This window comes from Physcomitrium patens, chromosome 9 (assembly GCF_059467195.1).
Source record: "Physcomitrium patens ecotype Gransden chromosome 9, ASM5946719v1, whole genome shotgun sequence".
Taxonomy (NCBI): Eukaryota; Viridiplantae; Streptophyta; class Bryopsida; order Funariales; family Funariaceae; genus Physcomitrium; species Physcomitrium patens.
Window position 1 is genome coordinate 3,791,366 of NC_143418.1, and position 18,598 is coordinate 3,809,963.

The 18,598-nt window shown below is 34.4% G+C and overlaps 2 protein-coding genes across 15 annotated transcripts; one reads left to right on the top strand and one right to left on the bottom strand.

Moving 5' to 3' along the window:
- The first annotated feature begins 5,206 nt into the window (after window positions 1-5,206).
- Window positions 5,207-9,147, top strand: LOC112286919 (uncharacterized). 4 transcript variants are annotated; one of them, XM_090252956.1, is made up of 6 exons: window positions 5,207-5,328; window positions 5,693-5,747; window positions 6,399-7,043; window positions 7,310-7,459; window positions 8,151-8,370; window positions 8,646-9,147. In XM_090252956.1, the coding sequence occupies exons 3-6, from the start codon at window positions 6,994-6,996 to the stop codon at window positions 8,910-8,912; spliced, it is 687 nt and encodes a 228-aa protein (XP_090109082.1). In that variant the 5' UTR covers window positions 5,207-5,328; window positions 5,693-5,747; window positions 6,399-6,993; the 3' UTR covers window positions 8,913-9,147. The 4 variants fall into 4 exon arrangements, with proteins under 4 accessions (XP_090109082.1, XP_024385091.1, XP_024385092.1 ...); XM_024529323.3 differs by having other exon boundaries at window positions 6,399-6,656; XM_024529324.3 differs by lacking the exon at window positions 5,693-5,747.
- A 3,650-nt stretch (window positions 9,148-12,797) lies between these two features.
- Window positions 12,798-15,398, bottom strand: LOC112286273 (uncharacterized). Of its 11 annotated transcripts, none has more exons than XM_090252964.1 (7): window positions 15,299-15,398; window positions 14,418-14,644; window positions 14,109-14,178; window positions 13,755-13,882; window positions 13,580-13,637; window positions 13,352-13,429; window positions 12,798-13,223 (listed from the first exon to the last, which is right to left on the bottom strand). In XM_090252964.1, the coding sequence occupies exons 3-7, from the start codon at window positions 14,122-14,124 to the stop codon at window positions 13,030-13,032; spliced, it is 474 nt and encodes a 157-aa protein (XP_090109090.1). In that variant the 5' UTR covers window positions 14,125-14,178; window positions 14,418-14,644; window positions 15,299-15,398; the 3' UTR covers window positions 12,798-13,029. The 11 variants fall into 11 exon arrangements, with proteins under 11 accessions (XP_090109090.1, XP_090109086.1, XP_090109089.1 ...); XM_090252960.1 differs by having other exon boundaries at window positions 14,109-14,198; XM_090252963.1 differs by having other exon boundaries at window positions 14,418-14,653; window positions 15,285-15,398.
- Window positions 15,399-18,598: the final 3,200 nt, after the last annotated feature.

Below are 18,598 nucleotides of genomic sequence, written 5' to 3' on the forward strand. Positions count from 1 at the left end.
TTGATGAATCCTCGAAACTTAGATCTCGTACCATCAAATTTCTCGGGTAAGGCAATTCTTGGTTCTTTAGTGCTTACAGGGTGTTGTACAATTGGAGAAGGAACGTGATTTGTTGTAGATGTTGAAGCAGCTCCGATCATCTCTATATCCCCACTTTCTGCTATTCTTGTTCTTTCATGTGTTGGTGAATTGAGTTGATGCATCGCAAGCATTAACTCCCTCATTTGCTCTTGCATTTGTGCCATTGCACTCTTCATTTCAACAAGCTCTGCCATAATGACACTAAGAAGAAAAATTTGTTTGATACTGCTCAAGACAAAAGAAAAGAAAGACTTGATAACAAAGAAGATACTAAGAACAATATCAGTTTAGAAGTGGGTAATCCGCAAACTTCTAATACGCTTATGTCTTGTCAAGAGAAAGGGGTAATCCACTCTCACTCAAGAAAAACAAAGCTCTGATATTGTAAGTGTACTCTTGTCAATCTGTTAAGGACAAAGACTCGAGGAGGGAAAATATACACAAAAAGGCTATCTCGATATAATAAGTCAAAATATAAACAAGTAGGTATATTAAAAGGAAACTGAAATGGCTATTGCCACAAGACAAGAAACTAAAGACTCTTGAACCTGGACTAAAAGCAAGAAAGGAGTTGACAAGAGTGAAGAAGCCTTCACTCTTGTCTCTATATATACTATCTAACTAGGGGCTACGTGGCGACATTCTATAGGACCTCCAATATGTGTTGACTTTGTAGGACACATGCCTTGACTTACAAGGCAAGTTTTTCTACGTGTGGGCCACATAGTTAGCTTGATCTTCAAGTTAACAACATGTGTGGCACATGGCCAACTTGTTGACCATGTTTCTAATCCAAAAAGTCAATTGAAGACACCTATGAAGTCAAAGCAGCGTCTAGGAAGTTTCTAGGAAGCTTCTATATTAAATATTATAGAATTAGCTTACTTTTATCTACTTTTACTTACTTCTACCTATTTCTATATGTAATTATTAGCTTACATGATTATGGCCGTGACAGCAATATGTGGCCAACTTGTTTGGCATGCTTTCAACCAATCAATCATCTATAAGTATTTGTAAAATAAAATCTACAACTAAAAAGCTTGTTCACATGATATAACCAAATTCACCTACTTCATTTTATTTCTATTATATTCTTCTTATTTAAGTATTTATTAGTATTAATATGCCTATGATACATATATAAACTTATTTTCAATAATTTTTTTTATTTAAGATGATTAAGTCTATTTTTATTCATCAATAATTTTTAAAAATATCATATTTATTTATTTATTTATCTTATTATAACATAATATTATGTTAAACTTTTAAATAATAAAAAATCTTATATAAAGGCTCTAAGCCTTATATTTTATTAGTATCTAAGTCTTATAAAGTATTATAATTTATATATTTTGTATAAAAAAATATATAATAATTTTTAAATATACTTAAATTTAATAAAATAAATTTATGATTCTTAATTTATTATTTTTGATATATATACATGTTTGATATAAACATATATAATTTTAATACCTATTTTATTATATATATATTTATATATTTATATATATATTTAAATTGGTAGATGAAGTATTAAAAGTATAATATTTTAATACCAAGTTATAATAATACTATTATATATGTTTGATTAAAATTAATATTCATCCATCTGTTTTTGCATACATGTATGGTTGTATTAAGAAATATCTCTCATAATTATTTTTTATTGAAAAAATATTAATATTTATTAAAAATCTAAAGAAGAAGATATTCTATATTACAAAATACTAATATTCTTGTATTATTATTAAAAAAAATTAATTACAACTAAATCTTGAATCTCACATCAAATGTTTATTTTCTATAAAAAAATATGATAACAAACACTCACACATAAATGTATTTTTTTGCAAAATATTGCAAAATAAACAATTTTTACGAATTTAAACAATCACAAATTTAAGTGAGTATTAAAATTAAAATTTTTTTTTTATTCATATATATTTTTTAATAATATATCTCATTTTTATAATATTATAATATAAAGTATATGATTTTTTTAATAAGAAGTAGAAAATAAATTAATTCTTTTTTTAAAAAAAAAATTTAGGCTCTTAATATGTCTACTTATATCTTGGACCTTCATTATAAGGTATTATTATGCACAACATTTATCATGTTATTGACCAAATGTTATACGAATTTACTATGAATACCTCTTTATATCTTTTCTCTATTATATTTTTAAAAACAATAAAGATAAAAAATAATTATAAATCAATCTTTCTATTACTATTTGTTCCAAATTTGTAAAAAATAATAAATCTAGACATTTGATTATAAAAACATTATTCAATAAAAGTCTCTCCTTATTATTAAATTAATAAGTACATTAAAAATAGAATTCTATCTATGTATGTATATACATACATACATATTATTAAAATTATTAAAATCATACAATTAAAATTTTATAAGATTATGTTTAATTTACAATCTTGTAATTTTTTAATTTTTAAATATATATATATATATATATATATATATATATATATGTTTTTTATATTTAATTTTAACACATATTTATATTATATTATGTGATTTTATATTACTTAGCCACATATTGGTTTATACTTTTTATTTTTATTTTTATTAATGTTATCAAAATTCTGCTCTTATAACTAATGTAAAACATTTGTGTCCTTATATCCAAATAGTGTTGGCAAGAATACGTTTTTTTAATAAGATAAAATAAAACTATAATGGTCTTGTATAGAAGTAATCTAAAATTGGTTTTTTTGACAATAAGCTAACATTAAATCATAAGAAAGTATAGATTCTCAAGAAAAGATATAATAAAAATAAAAATAAATCTAGTTTTTTTTAGTATTTGAATAATTTATAGGATTTTTTTGTAATAATAATAATAATAAATTAATTAATTTTTGCAAAGTAATAAGTATATATTCAAGATTCTATTGTAATTGAAAATATATATATGAAAAAAATATATAAAAGGTCAAAATATTTTATCTTAAAATTATTTTTAAATTGGTATTTCAATTAAAATAAAGTAATTGAGCTATGTGAATATATATATATATATATATATATAAAAATTATAATTTTAGATAAAATAATATCCAAAATATATTTCGATAGAAAATATACAAGCTCAAAATAATTAATTAATTATATGATAAAAAAAATTATAAGTTTTGATTGAACATCGCAATTTTGTCTACAATATGCAGGGAAATCTCTTCCATCTTGAACTCTGCAGCTGCGATGATCTGGCTGAACCAGTACCAGTGTCACGGGCACAGAGGCCTATTCCGTGAATCACTGATTAGCATTACACATAAGCTTGGTTCGACTACTTGCATTTTTCGTTGCACATAGTTTAAACAAAACTTGATCTTAGTTTCAATCCTGATGAGATTAAATCTTCACAGTCCAATTTTCTAAGCAATGACGCTGGTCCAGTCTAGATCATCTGATCAATAACTGTTGAAGTTGTGGCGGTTGTGTTGTGTAGGCCGGAGGATTCTTCGGCAGCTTCACGGCCATCATTGCGTGGTATCTCGCATTAGCTTGATTGTTGACACGCAAAAACTCTCTTCACTCTTCCGATTAGAAACCTCAACAAACGCTACCATGGTTGAGCTTCGCGATGTGAGTAACTCAGCCTCATAACCTGCAAAGATCATAATATTAATAATCATAGAATTTAGGTGATCAAATCAACTAATGGGTTTCAATCACCCAGATTATACCTTCTCTTCAGCTCACCTTCAACAGTTGAAAGCTCCACCACATTGCCCCGACTTTGGCGCCAGAGACATTTTTCAGTAAATGTCTCAACTAAAAGTGTGCCTCTTGGCAAAATCAAATGCCGACCTGGATGTTTCATATACCATGAGATTGTTGGACTCGGAGCCTTCACAAAAATTCCAGTTTGCAGGTCATGAACGAATATGATTGGTCTTGAAGCAAACAAGAAATATTGTGCTAGATTCCGAAGTTGACTTTGTACCAAGCTGAATTGCAAATGTGACAATGTCCTCTTTAGTTCTATCCTCATGTAAATGCTCCAAGCTGGTTAGACAAACAAAGTAAGGAGGTTCGAAACCATGAGATTGTCAGATTCGGAACCTTCACAAAAATTCCTATTTGCAAATCAGTTGTGAAGTTTTATCGCCTGGCATATAGGGAGTACACCGGTAATCAGCGACCAGCAAAGCCTTAAAACCAATAGTAACTGCAATTGCAAGTGAAAAGAGACGCAAAAGGCGTAAACCAGCGACGAAAGCATGCCCGGAATTACCCTCGACCTAGTAATCCCTTTGCATTACCGTAATTTTCAATCTCTCAAGCCCCATCAAACATCTCAGACAAAGTATTGAAATGCCGAATTGAACCATAAGATACTACAGATGAACTTGATTGTTTTCATGAGGCGGTAAAAGTGTAATGAGAGCATTACCATAGTGCTCAATCAGGGGCGACGCAGTGGTTGAAGCGAACAATCTGCAACACTGCATACCGCAATGCCGCACAACATAAACATGACGCAGTATTTGAGTTTCTTACGGTGACATACCCATGCTGCCTCATTCCCATAAAGAAAACAAACAATTGATCTGGCTAATATTTTGGGCGAATGGAGCCATTTAGACTTCGATATGATTGCGAAATGTTGCTTTGCCAAACTCAAAAAGAAATTTCACGTTCTGTTAGACTTTGATATGATTGAGAATTGTTTCTTTGCCAAACTCGTAAAGAAATTTTACCTTCTGTTAAGTTCCCGTGAACTCTAGCAAAGAGAGATGCATGCATCAAATCAAAACGCCGTTTTGTGTAGGCTGTTTATCCCGTGTATTTGTCCCCCTGAGCAATTTTACACAAGAGTCTAGTTTTATATGAGAGATATATCATGGGCCGTTAATAAGTCCACTTCAGCATCACCAGTTGGAGAATCTGACCTTCGCAGGAGCCGCCTTTTAATTTTTTCCGTCCATGAATGTCAACATCATTAGGATTCACGAATGAAAGCGAAACAAATCATCCATCCATCCATCCGAGCGACGCGATGACGAAGCCCTAATTCCAGGCGGGGAGAGGGGCCCCTATAAGTGCTTGCGAAGATGTGGCCAGCTAGTGATGGATTCCTCGGGGGGTTTTGTGTCTCATTGTCATCGTTGCAGGATCTCTCAATCTCAGCGACATCGCTACCATTGCCTCACATCCTCCAACGCATCTTGCACCGCACTGCACCGCAACGCCGCTCTTTCGCTGGTGATTCTCTCGCTCTCTTCGTGATTTTGCGTCTCTCTTTCTTTGAGCGCGTTACACATTTGCGTCCTTGATGGCTTTTGTTAGGGTTTCCTCTTTTGGGAAGGTCTGTGTATGCGCAATGTCTCATTTCTTCGTTTTTAATTTTTAATTTGAAATAATTTTAGAAATTTTTGGAACACATTGAACGGAGCTGTATGCCGCAATTGGGGCGAGGAAGTCGCTAGTTTGGTAGATTTGTCAGGGTTGAGAAGTTTGTTTTTTGAGTGCTCGAGTTGGTGATGTGAGGTAGCGTTAGAGGTGTGGATTTGTGAAGGTGATATTAGGTTTAGGAGAGTTTCTAATGATTGTCTCGTCGTGATTTTAGGATTTCGCGATTGGATTGTGGTTGCTTGATGAGACTGTGCACGTTGTACTGCCAGGCAAGGCCTGAAAATGAAAATTGAGATGCTCTTTTTTTGTGCGGTTTGGTGTTCGGCTTTAGTCGATGTTGTGTCGTGTTTGTGCGCTTATGTTTGCTCCCAATTATGTCGTGGAGGTTGATGAACTTGGACATGAGTGGCCGACATACGTTAATGCTTCTCTTCGAGTAGTTGCTAACTGCTTGCAGACGAAATCTTCTGTATGATAGTAAATCGCTAATGATTATGAGTAATTTGTTCTTCCCTTTGTACAATTATGGGTCCAGCTTAGTAGTTATCCGTCAGTACGAATTGTGTCCTCAAAAGCTTCTTTATCTTTCTTGTTAAGAGCTTTGTATCCAGAATTAAAATAATTAGGGGTTTATTTGGCGTTTATACCATTTGAGCAGCTGATTGAGTTTGAGAAGTGTTTCGCACCCGGGGCTTGATGTGCTATCAGACCGGGGTGATGGTGCCAGAATCTAAGGATTATCTATGCAATAGTTGGTATATTAGTAGAAGGGTCTGCGTATCCTGTTCGAGTCTTATGGAAGTTGGATGCTGTGCTTTTACGTACGTCCGTTTACAGATTTTAAAGCTTGTAGTTTGTCGAGCTTGTGTTGACCTGTTGATGATTTTTGTTTTTAAAATTTATCTTTTCGGTTGGTGCAGATTGACAGTTACCAGATCGAAAGAGTTCTCGGTCTTGAGCGAAAGGCCTGCATAAGGAAGGGCAGGTAGTGATAAACTACTTGGTTTTGGAAGCAGGTAAGCGATGCCTCGATCATTATCCAGGTCGAGGTCTCCACCTCGCAAGGGGCGGCACCGGGCGTCTGCACGATCACCGTCGCCTGTGAAACACCGTCACAGCACGAAACGGAGGAGGGAGTCCCATAGAAGCCGATCACCAGTGCATCATGGTCACAGCAGGTGTGTTACAGTGAGCAAACACTGGGCTACGCATGCTATTGTTGTTGGGCTAGAATGTAGCCATGAGAGTCCGAGTGCTGTCAGATAGTTACGAGTATCATGAACGCTTATAATCGATGAGAAAAAAAAAAAGAAAAGAGGAAAAGAAAAAAGAGTGAGAATGAGGTGGGGACAGACGTGCTCGGAAGGGATGATGAACATGATGTTCATGGAAGAAGGGGGTTTTCATGCTGTTGCTGCCTGGAGAAAAGCTGGAGGGCTTTATGGAAGGTCCTCGTTTCAGGAACTTTCCAATCGTTTCTGATGTACCGCCGCCCTCTCCCTCTGGTAACCATAGATGTGCCTGCCAACTTGTGTTGCATTCTACATCGGCGCGCTTTGTCACATGTAGGTCAATAATTTCCCGAGTTGGTCTTGTTGTTTAAGGATTATGCCGCAGAGTGTGTGTACAAGTAGAATCCGGGTGTATAATTCCGATTCCTCGAGACTTAATATAATTTTCCTACTCGGGGAAATATCACTGGTTTGAAATGGAAATTAGCACAGTAATGTCCTCGCAACCTGTTCTTCATCTAGATGCAGGAATTTAGTTTCCTGGCAACTGGGTAAATGCATCGTCTCACGAAATTTAAAAAGTTCGAATTCTTTGACAGGCACAGGAGTCGAACACCATCTCCAAGGCGATCGAAGCGTCGTAGTCGTACACGATCACCAATTAGATCTCGGAGTGCAAGTCCTTTCTCTCTTGAACGAAGAAGAGCTTTTGATAAGGTTCGAGAAGACGAAGAGTTTGAGAAGAAAAGGTACTGCCTCACAAAGATTGGCGTTCTGACCCACATGGGGAAGATATGTCCAATAAAAAAGAATCTGGAAGCCTTAAGGATATACTTCTCATTATTATATGCTGTGATTCTAATCAAATTGCTGATGTTAACAGGGGAAGTAACATGGAAGAGGAATCAGCCAAGTAATTTTGCCAAAATAACGGCAATTTTTCATGGTTAAGATTGATAGAAAGGATGGGTTAGCTTTCCATCGCAGTCAAAGTTTGTAGTGGAAGTGACGCCATGTGGTGAGACATTTCTTCTGGTCCATGGCAGTGTCGAGTATGTCTGTGATTCGAATCACTCAGTACATGTCTCGCACATTTCACGTCGTCCTTCGCACTGAATGTATATAGGTCCTTAATGTCCACGGGTGATCAATGGAGGATATGTTTCGGCTGCCTCTTCAAATTGAGCTTGTTTGTCATCTCTGGATGTGCAATGTGTCTCGGTTCATATGTCGCAGTATATTCGGACCTGACCTCGTGCAACACACTTCAGGTTATGTATCAGTTTCGTGTGGTTCCTATCTGCTTTTACATTGACTGTGCCTTGAAAGAATCAGTGTGATGAATGTTCGCTTATCCCCAGATTGTTAAACTAGCATGGGACTGGGTTCATCTATCACAAATATGTCCTAGTTTGCTGACTAAGCGTACTTTATTTACAGGCGACAGCAAGAGGATGAAGCAAAGGTAATTGAGGAAGAAACTGCAAAGAGAATAGAAGAAGCTATTCGGAAGAAAGTACACGATGCCTTGCACTCTGAGGAGTTTAAGAAGGAGTTTGAGTCCAGGATACAAGAGGGCAGGAAAAAAATTATTGACGACATAGCTGCTCAGCTTGAAAGAGAAAAGGAGGAAGCTCTTGCAGAGGCTAGGAGGAAAGAGGTATGCCGTCGTAGCCTTTTTTGATGGATGGCGAATTTTCTTATATATTCCTTTTGACTGCTCATCGAATCGAGTACGTGGAGTGACAGTCTATCCGACGCCGTGGTATCCCTAGACTCTTTTCAATGTATATATCACAATGGTTCTGAAACCTAGTTCACCTGTACCTTCCTGTTAAGGTTTTTCTAGTTTCGATAACACTTCATGGAACAATAATTTCGTGGCACAGGTGCTCTTCATTGCCCTTACCGTTTGTTTGATTTTGTGATCTCCAGGAAGAGAAAAATAAGGAGAAAGAACAGCTGGAACAGATGCTTGAAGAAAATCGACGGAAGATCGAAGAAGCTCAAAGGAGGGCAGCTGAGGAGCAAGCCAGAAAGGAAGAAGAACGGTATCGTGAGCTGGAGGCTCTACAACGGCAGAAGGAAGAAGCATTGCGAAGGAAAAAGTTGGAAGAAGAACAAGGACGGCAAGAGCAAATGAAAATCTTAGGCAAAAAGAACACCCGCCCTAAGTTATCGTTTGCTCTTGGGTTCAAGTGACACGACACGTCGTGTGGTATTGCAGAAGGTTGTCTTGTTTCTTAGCATTGTTGATTTTTTTTTGTTGAATATATCATCTGCCATTGTTTGAGTGAGGCGATAAGTTGTTAGTTTTAGGAAGATAAATTCTCCTAGCTAGGTAACGACAGAAGGAATGAGAACCGGTTCTTCGAGAAAACTCATTGTAAATCGTATTCTTGTGTTACCCCAAAGCTATTTGATTTATTTGCTGTTATCTATGTGAGAAGAAACTCATAAGCAATCATAAAGAACACAGCTAAGACGTTTGTAATTTTGACAACTGATGGATAAATCAGGCTTTTAAACATTTAGTTGCCCTTTTACAAGGCATGGAAAATGCATCATGCAGAGCCTCTACCTTTTTTTTGAAATTTCAAGACCAGTAAAATTATTTAAGATGCCTAAAAAATCCCGATTTCGTCAAGCAGGTGCTATTAATAAAAATAGCGTTTACAGCCAGCACCTCTATTTGAAGCGAAATACGTGTGATTTTCATGTGGTTGAGGATTTCTAAATTACTTGTGTATATGAACCTCTTGGGTTATAAAACACTTTACGCCCATGGACGCAAGTCTAAATTGTGATATACGTATTTGGCACTGTTAGATAATGGTTTAAGCCTAAATAAAGAACAGAAGCATGCACATGTGCCTTATTAAGAATGTCTCTATTATATAGAAGTTTGTAGGTAAATTATAATTTGAACTTACACCGTTTGGCATAATCAGTAGTAAACGTCAAGAAAAAAGGAAAAAGTCAATTGAACTGAACATTAACATTGAAACTTGTACAAACTATCACACTTGGAAGTTTCCACTAAGCTCCTAAAAATACTCTTTGAGCTGTTGCAAGGATTTTGCGATATTTAAAAGAGAGTTCATTAATACTGAAACATATTTTTCAAACCCATTTTGTCTCATTCTTTGGAAATATATGGAAATACTGATCTGTTTACTTGTTTTTTTTATCAGTTTAATTAATTTATCAATTTTCATTATTTGATTTCCAAAAAAAAAAACCACTTCTATGAATTCTGAAGATAACACTTAATTCTAAACAGAAGACAATATTCACATATACGATTTCAATTTATTTTTTATTTTTTTTAAGATAATACTTTAAAAGTAAATTACACATTCTACAGAAAAGTAACTCCAGTATAGAGGTAAATTTTGAAATACGTTATTGTCTTAAATAATGATGATTTGGTATTTAGAATTGTAAAAATTTGCCTCAAATTAAATAAAATTATACTCTGAAAAACCAGCTAAATCTACTAACCAAAACAATGTTGTTTATATATTCAGAAGAATAGTTTTGATCCACATACAAAAAATAGCAACATGATTGCTTGTTAATTATTATACTAATAATAAAACAAATATTTGTGTTTATGGATTCATAATTATATATCTAAAGCAACACCTCTATATTGTTAAAGCCACACCCCACATAAATACACTCCTGCTCTTCCATCAACTCCCACTCTTTGAGTTCTCTCCCTTGCCACTCTGCACTTTTGTCTACTTTAGCTCTCCTTTGCTACTTTTTACTTGTGTCTAATTTTGCTCTTCCTCTTCATCCTACACTTGTGCATACATATTAAATCCTCACTCCCAATGCTTCCTCCACCCAAATGCAAGTCGCTTCATTGACCAACCTTCTCCAAAGTGTCCAAAAAAGAATTGTAAAGTACAATTCTTAAAAAAATTGCAATGCAAGCAATTATATCACATTTCAAGGTGTGACTTTAGTATATCTCTCTCTTTGCATATATATATATATATATATATATATGTCTTATATGTGCATTTAAATGTGTAATTAGATAATTAGATTTTGAAAAGTTCTTTTAAGATCTTTATAAAATAGAATAACTTAGATATTAAAGTAAAATATCTATATTAAAAATATTTATAAAATTATTTGGAACTCTTTATGCCACCAATAGTTTTATATAAAAGATTTATAAGTTGTATAGCATCTATAAGTTGTGTGTTGAAAATATATTGTGAAAAACTAAATATGTCTAGATCCATTTGAAGGGGTCTTGATACTTAGAAGTCTACTTTGAAAGACCATTGTTCAAAAGCCTTACCAAGATGCATCTTTAGTAAAAAAATAGCCCTCATTTGAGAGCCATCTTTAGTAAATAATAACCCTCATTTGAGAGTCTTTTATTCTTAGGGCTTTTAGACTAGTTTTTTTTTGAAAAAAAAACCAACTAAATGAAGCTTCTTGATTTTAATTAATCAAAGGATTTAAAAGTTGTGGCCGTCCACCTTATTACTTATGAAATGTAGAATCTCTTTATTTCTTTTGTTTTCACTAATTTGTTTTTTTTTATATTATTATTATTATTAATGTGCAACTTTGAAAATCTTCTATAAATGTTTTTTTTCTCCAACAATCTCTAAGCTAAAATCATTTATATTGATATTCATATAAGTTTTTTTTTGAAAAAATTATAAATCTTTTTCTTCTATTTTAACGTGAAATTTTTAAAATTTTTCTTATACCTTTGAATTGAAGTTTTGGTGTTTCTTAGTAATTAACATCTTTAGAAATTGATATAAGAATTTAAGATTTTACTCTTTTATGAAGAATTTGATTGTAAAATAGAAGTTGTACTAATAACATTAATATTTAAATAAAATTTAAAGTCTTAAAATTAAAAATAAATTAATTAAAAAATAAATTAATTATAAGCACATTTTGACACATTTTTATTCAATATTTTTTAAGTTGCTTTAAATTGGGATTTCTTTTTTCTTTTTTCTTTTTACTGTCTTTGGCTATGAAACATGTGTGTGTAATTATGTAAAAACAAGGTTTATAATTACATAATGAACCTTCTTTTTATTAAATATTTCAAATTAAAGAATTTAGTTGATATGCTTTGATGATTTTACAAATGAATAAATTTGCAAAAAATAGTAGACCAAAGATGTTGACAAAATTGTTATTTAAATTAAAGATTTTTTGATGTTTTATAGTATCTTGTATTACTTATTTATATTTGGCAATGTGAAGTTTTTTGTATAATTGTTAAATTGCTGTAAAAGATTTACTTATTATAAAATATAACCACACACAAGTTTAATTATTATTTTATTAATCTATGAATGTAATTCCAATTATCTAAATAAAGGATCTTAAGAATATTAGACAGAATTTTGATCTATTAATTTTTTATTTTTAGAATTAGGGTTAATCCTCAAATTTATTAATTTATCAAAACAATTAATATTCTAATAATTAATCCTTAATAAAATGAGATTATAACTTATAATCTCATTTTATTAAGGATCTCAGATTTAAAATTTCAAATATAACTTTATTGCTACAAGAAAATAACAAATTTTTACACTAAGTAGATTGGTGTTTTGAACTATACATCACAACCTTGGTTTGCTTGATAGGAAATAGCACAATGACATAGCCTTGTTTCAAAATGAAGAAGTAAAATGTTCTTCTTACTCAAATGTATCATTTTTGTTTAAATATGTGTTATTATTTTTAGATATAAATCTTATGTTAAATATTTTTTAAAATATGTATGACTGATGTTATGTAAGATATTAAAGAAAAGATAGTACAAGCCGACTGAATCCATCCCAAATGACGTAGGAGGTAGAACATGGAACAGAAACAACGACGTAAGGCACCACAGATGTATTCAACCTCATGGATGGGATGAATCAAGTTTCCTCACATTGTAACTGACCATGTTTGTTTCAGGCTGCGCGCTTATTCCTCCTCTGGTTGTCTAAGTCAATACATTGATCAACACAAACAGCACGAAAGAATAAGAGGAAAAGTCTCCAAAACATTACTAGGAAAAGTGATATACTCATCAACATGTAGGTGAAACACGTCACTAAGTTTACTTGAGTAATGTAGTTTGCCAGTATCAAACAGAATGCCGACATCATGCAAGTTTGATCGACTAATTTGGATCGGCTATATCACGTTAGGGAAACTTGAACTACCCACACTTTCACCAGTCTTTTCTTTCATGAGCAATGAAAAAACTGGAATGTAGTGCTGTAAGAGCATCCTCGTCATGAAAAAGTCGCAAACTATGTGCTAGAATCTATAGGGGTAGTAAGAGGACGGGACATGGCACAAACTCCGCTAGCAAATTGCTATCGATGTGTTTAGCATGGACAGCATCCATGCTTAACACTACCAAGTCCATGTTCATGTCATCTGCCACCTCTCCGATCACGACTGCAGGCCGCTTACCCTCTCCAATCCTTTCCATCAACTTGAACTCTGCAAAGCCACCTGTACGCATAATGATGGCCATTATGAATGATTCAAGACAACACAGGTTGACAAAACGAATAAACAACAAATTTGAGCACACTGCAACAGAATGAAGGCTTGTGAAACATATTTTATCAGCACTGTACCTTCTGATAGATGCCATCGTATGTTCTTCATACGAGTATCGTGATCCTCCTTTGACTCAGAACTGTCTTCATCAATTACTGGACACAGAATCCAACAATGGTCAATAATTACTTTAAAAGTACCCGAACTTGAAAATCAAATAATTTTATACTTTGCCCAGCCTTAGGAGCAATATCGTTTTGAGTTGTTCACAAGAGCTGGGCTTATTTTAGTTCCAAAAAACTTACCAACAACAGTGATCTCGGCCCCAAATTTTGTAGCAAGAGCTGTCGTGGAGGCGGCCGCCTGTGGGGAAGAGTCAAAAGCATTCCATCAGCTATCTCCTGATGTGGGTACCCTTCGAGACTAGCAGCCAAATAGAACAAAACTAGTACAATAAAGTGTAAGGAAAAAGGGGGCAACCTGGCGGGTAGCTTCAGACAGATAGGGGTTGCGATCCATAATGATAGGTAGTAAAACGCTCTTGAAATTGGTTACTCCCGCGACAGCTACGCCATCACTCGCAGACTGAGACTGGGCCTGTGCTCTTACTGATCCAATCCGTTTTTGCTATGTTAGCAATAAAACGATAAAATTTGCTATGTAAATTCTCAAACTTGTGTAGATCCAAATCTAAACAAAACGACGTGTCTATATTTAGATGGGGTTGACAGTACGTAGAATAATACAAGTAAGATTTCATAGAATTGACGGAGGGCTAGTGAATGCTGCTAATAGCTCGAAGGTTACAACTGAAAACAAGCCAAAAGGCCTCACCAAAATGGACCATCATTTCCTGAATTTTCAATTCCGCTACGGTCACAAACGAATAAATTTGGAAAAATTCCTACACATCAATAAAGTCAACTAGATTACCTGAGCTAGTTAGTAACACATGCTTGAAATTTCATGTAACCATGTTCAACGAGTGTTTACAAGTCCAAGAGATTCGCGTAGCTTTCAAAGAAACAGACAACTTCGCCGTAGAAATAAAGAGATGGAATGTGCATTTCCATGCGACTTGCCTGGCAGAAAGATACCTTAAGACAGCAAAGAATTTGACACAACAGGCAATACAATAAGCACCTGAAAGCTTGATATTGCTTCTCACTCCGCCCAGAATTGCCGTACGGGGTGTATGGACACTTGAAAGGCGAACAATTTTTGGACCACATAGATGAGGAGGCAGGAGGGAGGCATTCATGCGCCATTTAAAATCACATGGTGCGCCATTTGCTGCGCCAATCACAAATGTAGCTCGGGATGCACACTCCATCACCGCCATGGTGCTCTACTACGCGTGAACACCGCTCCTGCATCACCTGAATATAAAACATCTATACAAGGAAAAAAAAACAATGCCCGACTAAAAACTTCGACCGATTGGCTTGAATGCGCTTCATGAAGACGGACAAACCGAAACGTTCATCGAAACCACCTAGACTCCTACAATTGCTTCAGAACACAAGCGGCTATTTGGTGAAGCAGACACACGACACAAACAATCTTGACGAGTTCGCAATTCAGTACCAATCCAATTCCTGTATTAAGCCAAACACGAGACTCAATCTACAACATTACACGACAGTGAACCCTAAACCCCAATTCCTCACTACACCCTCAAAATTAGAGTATAGCCCAATCCTCCAGAGTACCCCACCCTACAATCAACTACAACCGCCTCTCAAACCTCAGCCCTCCTGAAACCCAATCCAAGACAAGCAAAATAAAACCAAAAAAAGAAAAACTCAAGTTCACAACCCCATCTCCACACATTATTCTTCCACTCTCAATCAACCTAGCTACACCCAATCACGATTCTCTCTCCCCTACCACAATCGCGACACAAGAATCGTCAAAACAACAATGGCAAAGCAACGAAGCTAGTGGCGATACAGGCCAGTTCCAGACATGCAAACACGCAGCGATCGAGGAGTACCTGAGGAGGGGTACCTGAGGAGGGGTACCTGAAGGTAGAATCACAACAGAGGAAACGTGAGAGGCGCGCGGCGATCGTGGGCGTGAATCGAGAGTGCGAAGCGGAGAGTTGGGGAATTTGGGGTCGCAAGGGAGGCGAGCGGCAATGGAAGGGACGGGATGGCCATGTCCAGCACGAGAGAGAGAGAGAGGGAGGGAGTTTCCGGAGAGTTCCAGGCCCCATTCGGGCCTAGAACAGTCGCCTTGTCCGCTTTTCGTCGCATGTTCCTGTCTCCCTCTGCTCGCTTGCACTAGATAGACGACGACGAGCATGCTGGTCGCGGAATCTGGAATCCGTCGGCCCGTCGCTGGAATCCGTCACCTTTTGTCTTGTCTAATCACACCTTCTTCATTTCCTTGTCATTACCTCGATTTCTGAAACCTCCTTTGGAATCTATTGAGAATGTTTTAGAGAAAGAGAGACAATAGTAGCTAGAAGTAATATACACACACACACAAGAAGTGAGTTCATTGATAGGGTTATATCCTTTATACAAAGAAAAGGACAGAAGATAAATAGTGTCTCCCTACAACATTCCAAACAATGTAGCTACAATAAATACCATAGACTATAGTAAATAGTGTGGAGAGAGCCGGCTACATTTAATGCTCTCAACACTTCTCCTCGCTTGTCATAATATTTACATGCATAGAATTATAATCTATACTTTTTTATAATCTCTTAAGATCAACAACTGCTACTTCATTAAATCCTTGTCTATGAAAACCTTATTATATTAAAAGGTAAAACCATAAATGAAGAAAAAAGAGTACAACATTATTTCAAGAATTCATTAACTTTCTTGCTCTAGAATAGCAAGTCTCCGCATACGAATGCCATAAGTAAGTCGGCGATGGTTGCACAAAGGGAGAGCTTTGGTGAGGAGATCAACAAGGTTATTTGCAGATTCAATTTTCTTGATCTTAAGTACTTGATTGGTAACCAAATCATGGATATAACTAAAATACTTTGGATCAATATGTTGTGTTCTGTCTCCTTTAATAAAACCAATTTGTATTTATACAATACTATTATTTTTATACAAGTTAGTTGAAGAATCATTATATAAAAATCTACATGTTGTTTGAATGAATTTATCAATTGATTGCAATCAAATACATTCCTGAGATACTTCATGTAAGGCAATAATTTTTGCATGGTTGGATGAAGTTATAGTTATAGTTTGTTTCACTAATTTCCATGATATTGCAACTCCATGTCTTAAGAATATATAGCATGTTTGAGATTTAGCTATTGCAATATTAAATTTATATCTTGCATCAGAATATCCAACCAATTTTAGATCTGTAGATCGTGTGTAGTATAATCCCAAATCTTCAGTGCCTTTTAAATAATGTAATAAATGTTTGACTCCATTTTAATGACATAGTATTGGACATGCATTGTATCTTGCAAGAATACTAATTGTAAATGCAATATCTAGTCTAATAGATGTAGCTAAATATAAAAGTGCTTCAATCACTACCAGGTACGGATATTGCTCTCCTAATATTTCCTCCTCCTCCTCGCATGGATGGTATGGATCATGACCATCATGACTATGTCCAACCATTGATGTAGACAATGGATAAGCATCAATCATATTGAATCTTCGAAAGATTTGTCTAATATACATTAGTTGATAGAAAAAAAATGCTACCATCTGTGAGATGCATAATCTGAAGACCAATTCATAAAGTTTTTTTTTCTAGCATTTTCATTTCAAATTCACATATAAGTAGGTTTGTAGGTGCAACACATGCAAATCTAATACCCACTAGGTTAAGATCATCAACATATACAACGGTGATCACAAAATTAATTTTATCTCATTTGATAAATTAACAAAGGATTAGTGGATCACTTACAAACTTATTTATAATTAAATAATCTCAAAGACATTGATATCACATACGTCCAAATTGTTTTAGACTATACATGGCCTTATATAATTTAATACCATGATATCATCCTAGAGCAAGTGCATTTAGAGTTCATGTTTTCAAATCAAGTAGAACTTTCATATAAATATCTACATCAAGTGAATTATACAAATTCACAGTTACTACATCCATGAGACGTATTTCAAGAGTGGCATATATAATAATATTCCAATAATATATTGGAATGTAATTAAATCCATTACTGGAGAATATGTGGATTCATAATCAATACCAAATTGTTGGATAAATCCTTGAGCAATAAGACAAGCTTTATAGGAGGTTATTTGACCTTCAGCATCTTGCTTGAGTATTAATATCATCTTATATCCTACAAGGCAAGAAATAAGAATGTCCACAATTGGACCAAAGACTTTTCTCTTACACAAAGAAGCATACTCTTTTTCAATGGTAGTTTTCTATTTTAACCAATCAAAGCAATGCATCACTTCCTAAATGGTTTGAGATTTAGGATTCTTTTTCTCATAAGAAAGAGCTTTTGCCATCATGAATGAAAATGATTCATCTATTATAATAGATGATCTATCCCAAAGATCATTTATAGTACAATATAGAATAGATAATTCTATATTCAACTTGGTTTTATTCTTTCTAATTTCAAAATTTTCTATAATATGAGGTGAAGGTATAATGTGCATGGACATATTCACATTAATTATTGGTCTTGTAGATTTAGTAAGAACTTCTATAGAAACAATACCAAAATCATGGCATGTTATAGCTTTCTTCTTTTGTGATTGCTTATCTGGTCCACAAGTCCTTTTAATTGCTGCTGTTTTAACCTGAGGTATATTTGTTAGTGGTATTATAATCTGAGTAGGTTCATTTTGAGCCTCATTAATTGGAACTCTTTGTAATCCAAGGTGCATCATTAAAACCATCAAGTATTTCATTTGCAATCCGTTTTAGATACAAAATCTTTGCAACTTCACTTTCAACCAAAGATGTTATAGGATGAAGATTCATTGTAAATGTTTTTGGTGCTTCAAATGCAAGTATTGTATTTCTTTGTTGATTAAATACTCCTTCTAGAAGAGATGGAAATATGTTCTCTTCAAAATGGCAATTTTAAAAATGTGCACATAATAATGTGCCAGTTGATGAATCAACTCTACAAATAATACTTGATAAATCAAAACCAACATATATGCCTTCTTGTCAATGAGATCTAATAGTATAACACTGAGATTCTAGTACTGGAATCCAAGTACACCAATCAAATATACATATGTGAGATATATTTAGAATACGACCTAAAATGAGCTCTTATGGTATAATATTTTCAAGAGAAGAAGGATAGAGGTATATTAATATTACAGCATGCAAAA

Coding starts and splice junctions, on each gene's coding strand:
- LOC112286273 (XM_024528013.3), bottom strand. CDS start 14,616: ATGGCGGTGATGGAGTGTGCATCCCGAGCTACATTTGTGATTGGCGCA. Junction 13,430..13,579: donor GGCCGAGATCACTGTTGTTG/GTAAGTTTTTTG, acceptor TTCTGTGTCCAG/TAATTGATGAAGACAGTTCT. Junction 13,224..13,351: donor ACGATGGCATCTATCAGAAG/GTACAGTGCTGA, acceptor TTATGCGTACAG/GTGGCTTTGCAGAGTTCAAG.
- LOC112286919 (XM_024529323.3), top strand. CDS start 6,502: ATGCCTCGATCATTATCCAGGTCGAGGTCTCCACCTCGCAAGGGGCGG. Junction 6,657..7,309: donor GTGCATCATGGTCACAGCAG/GTGTGTTACAGT, acceptor ATTCTTTGACAG/GCACAGGAGTCGAACACCAT. Junction 7,460..8,150: donor GAAGAGTTTGAGAAGAAAAG/GTACTGCCTCAC, acceptor CTTTATTTACAG/GCGACAGCAAGAGGATGAAG.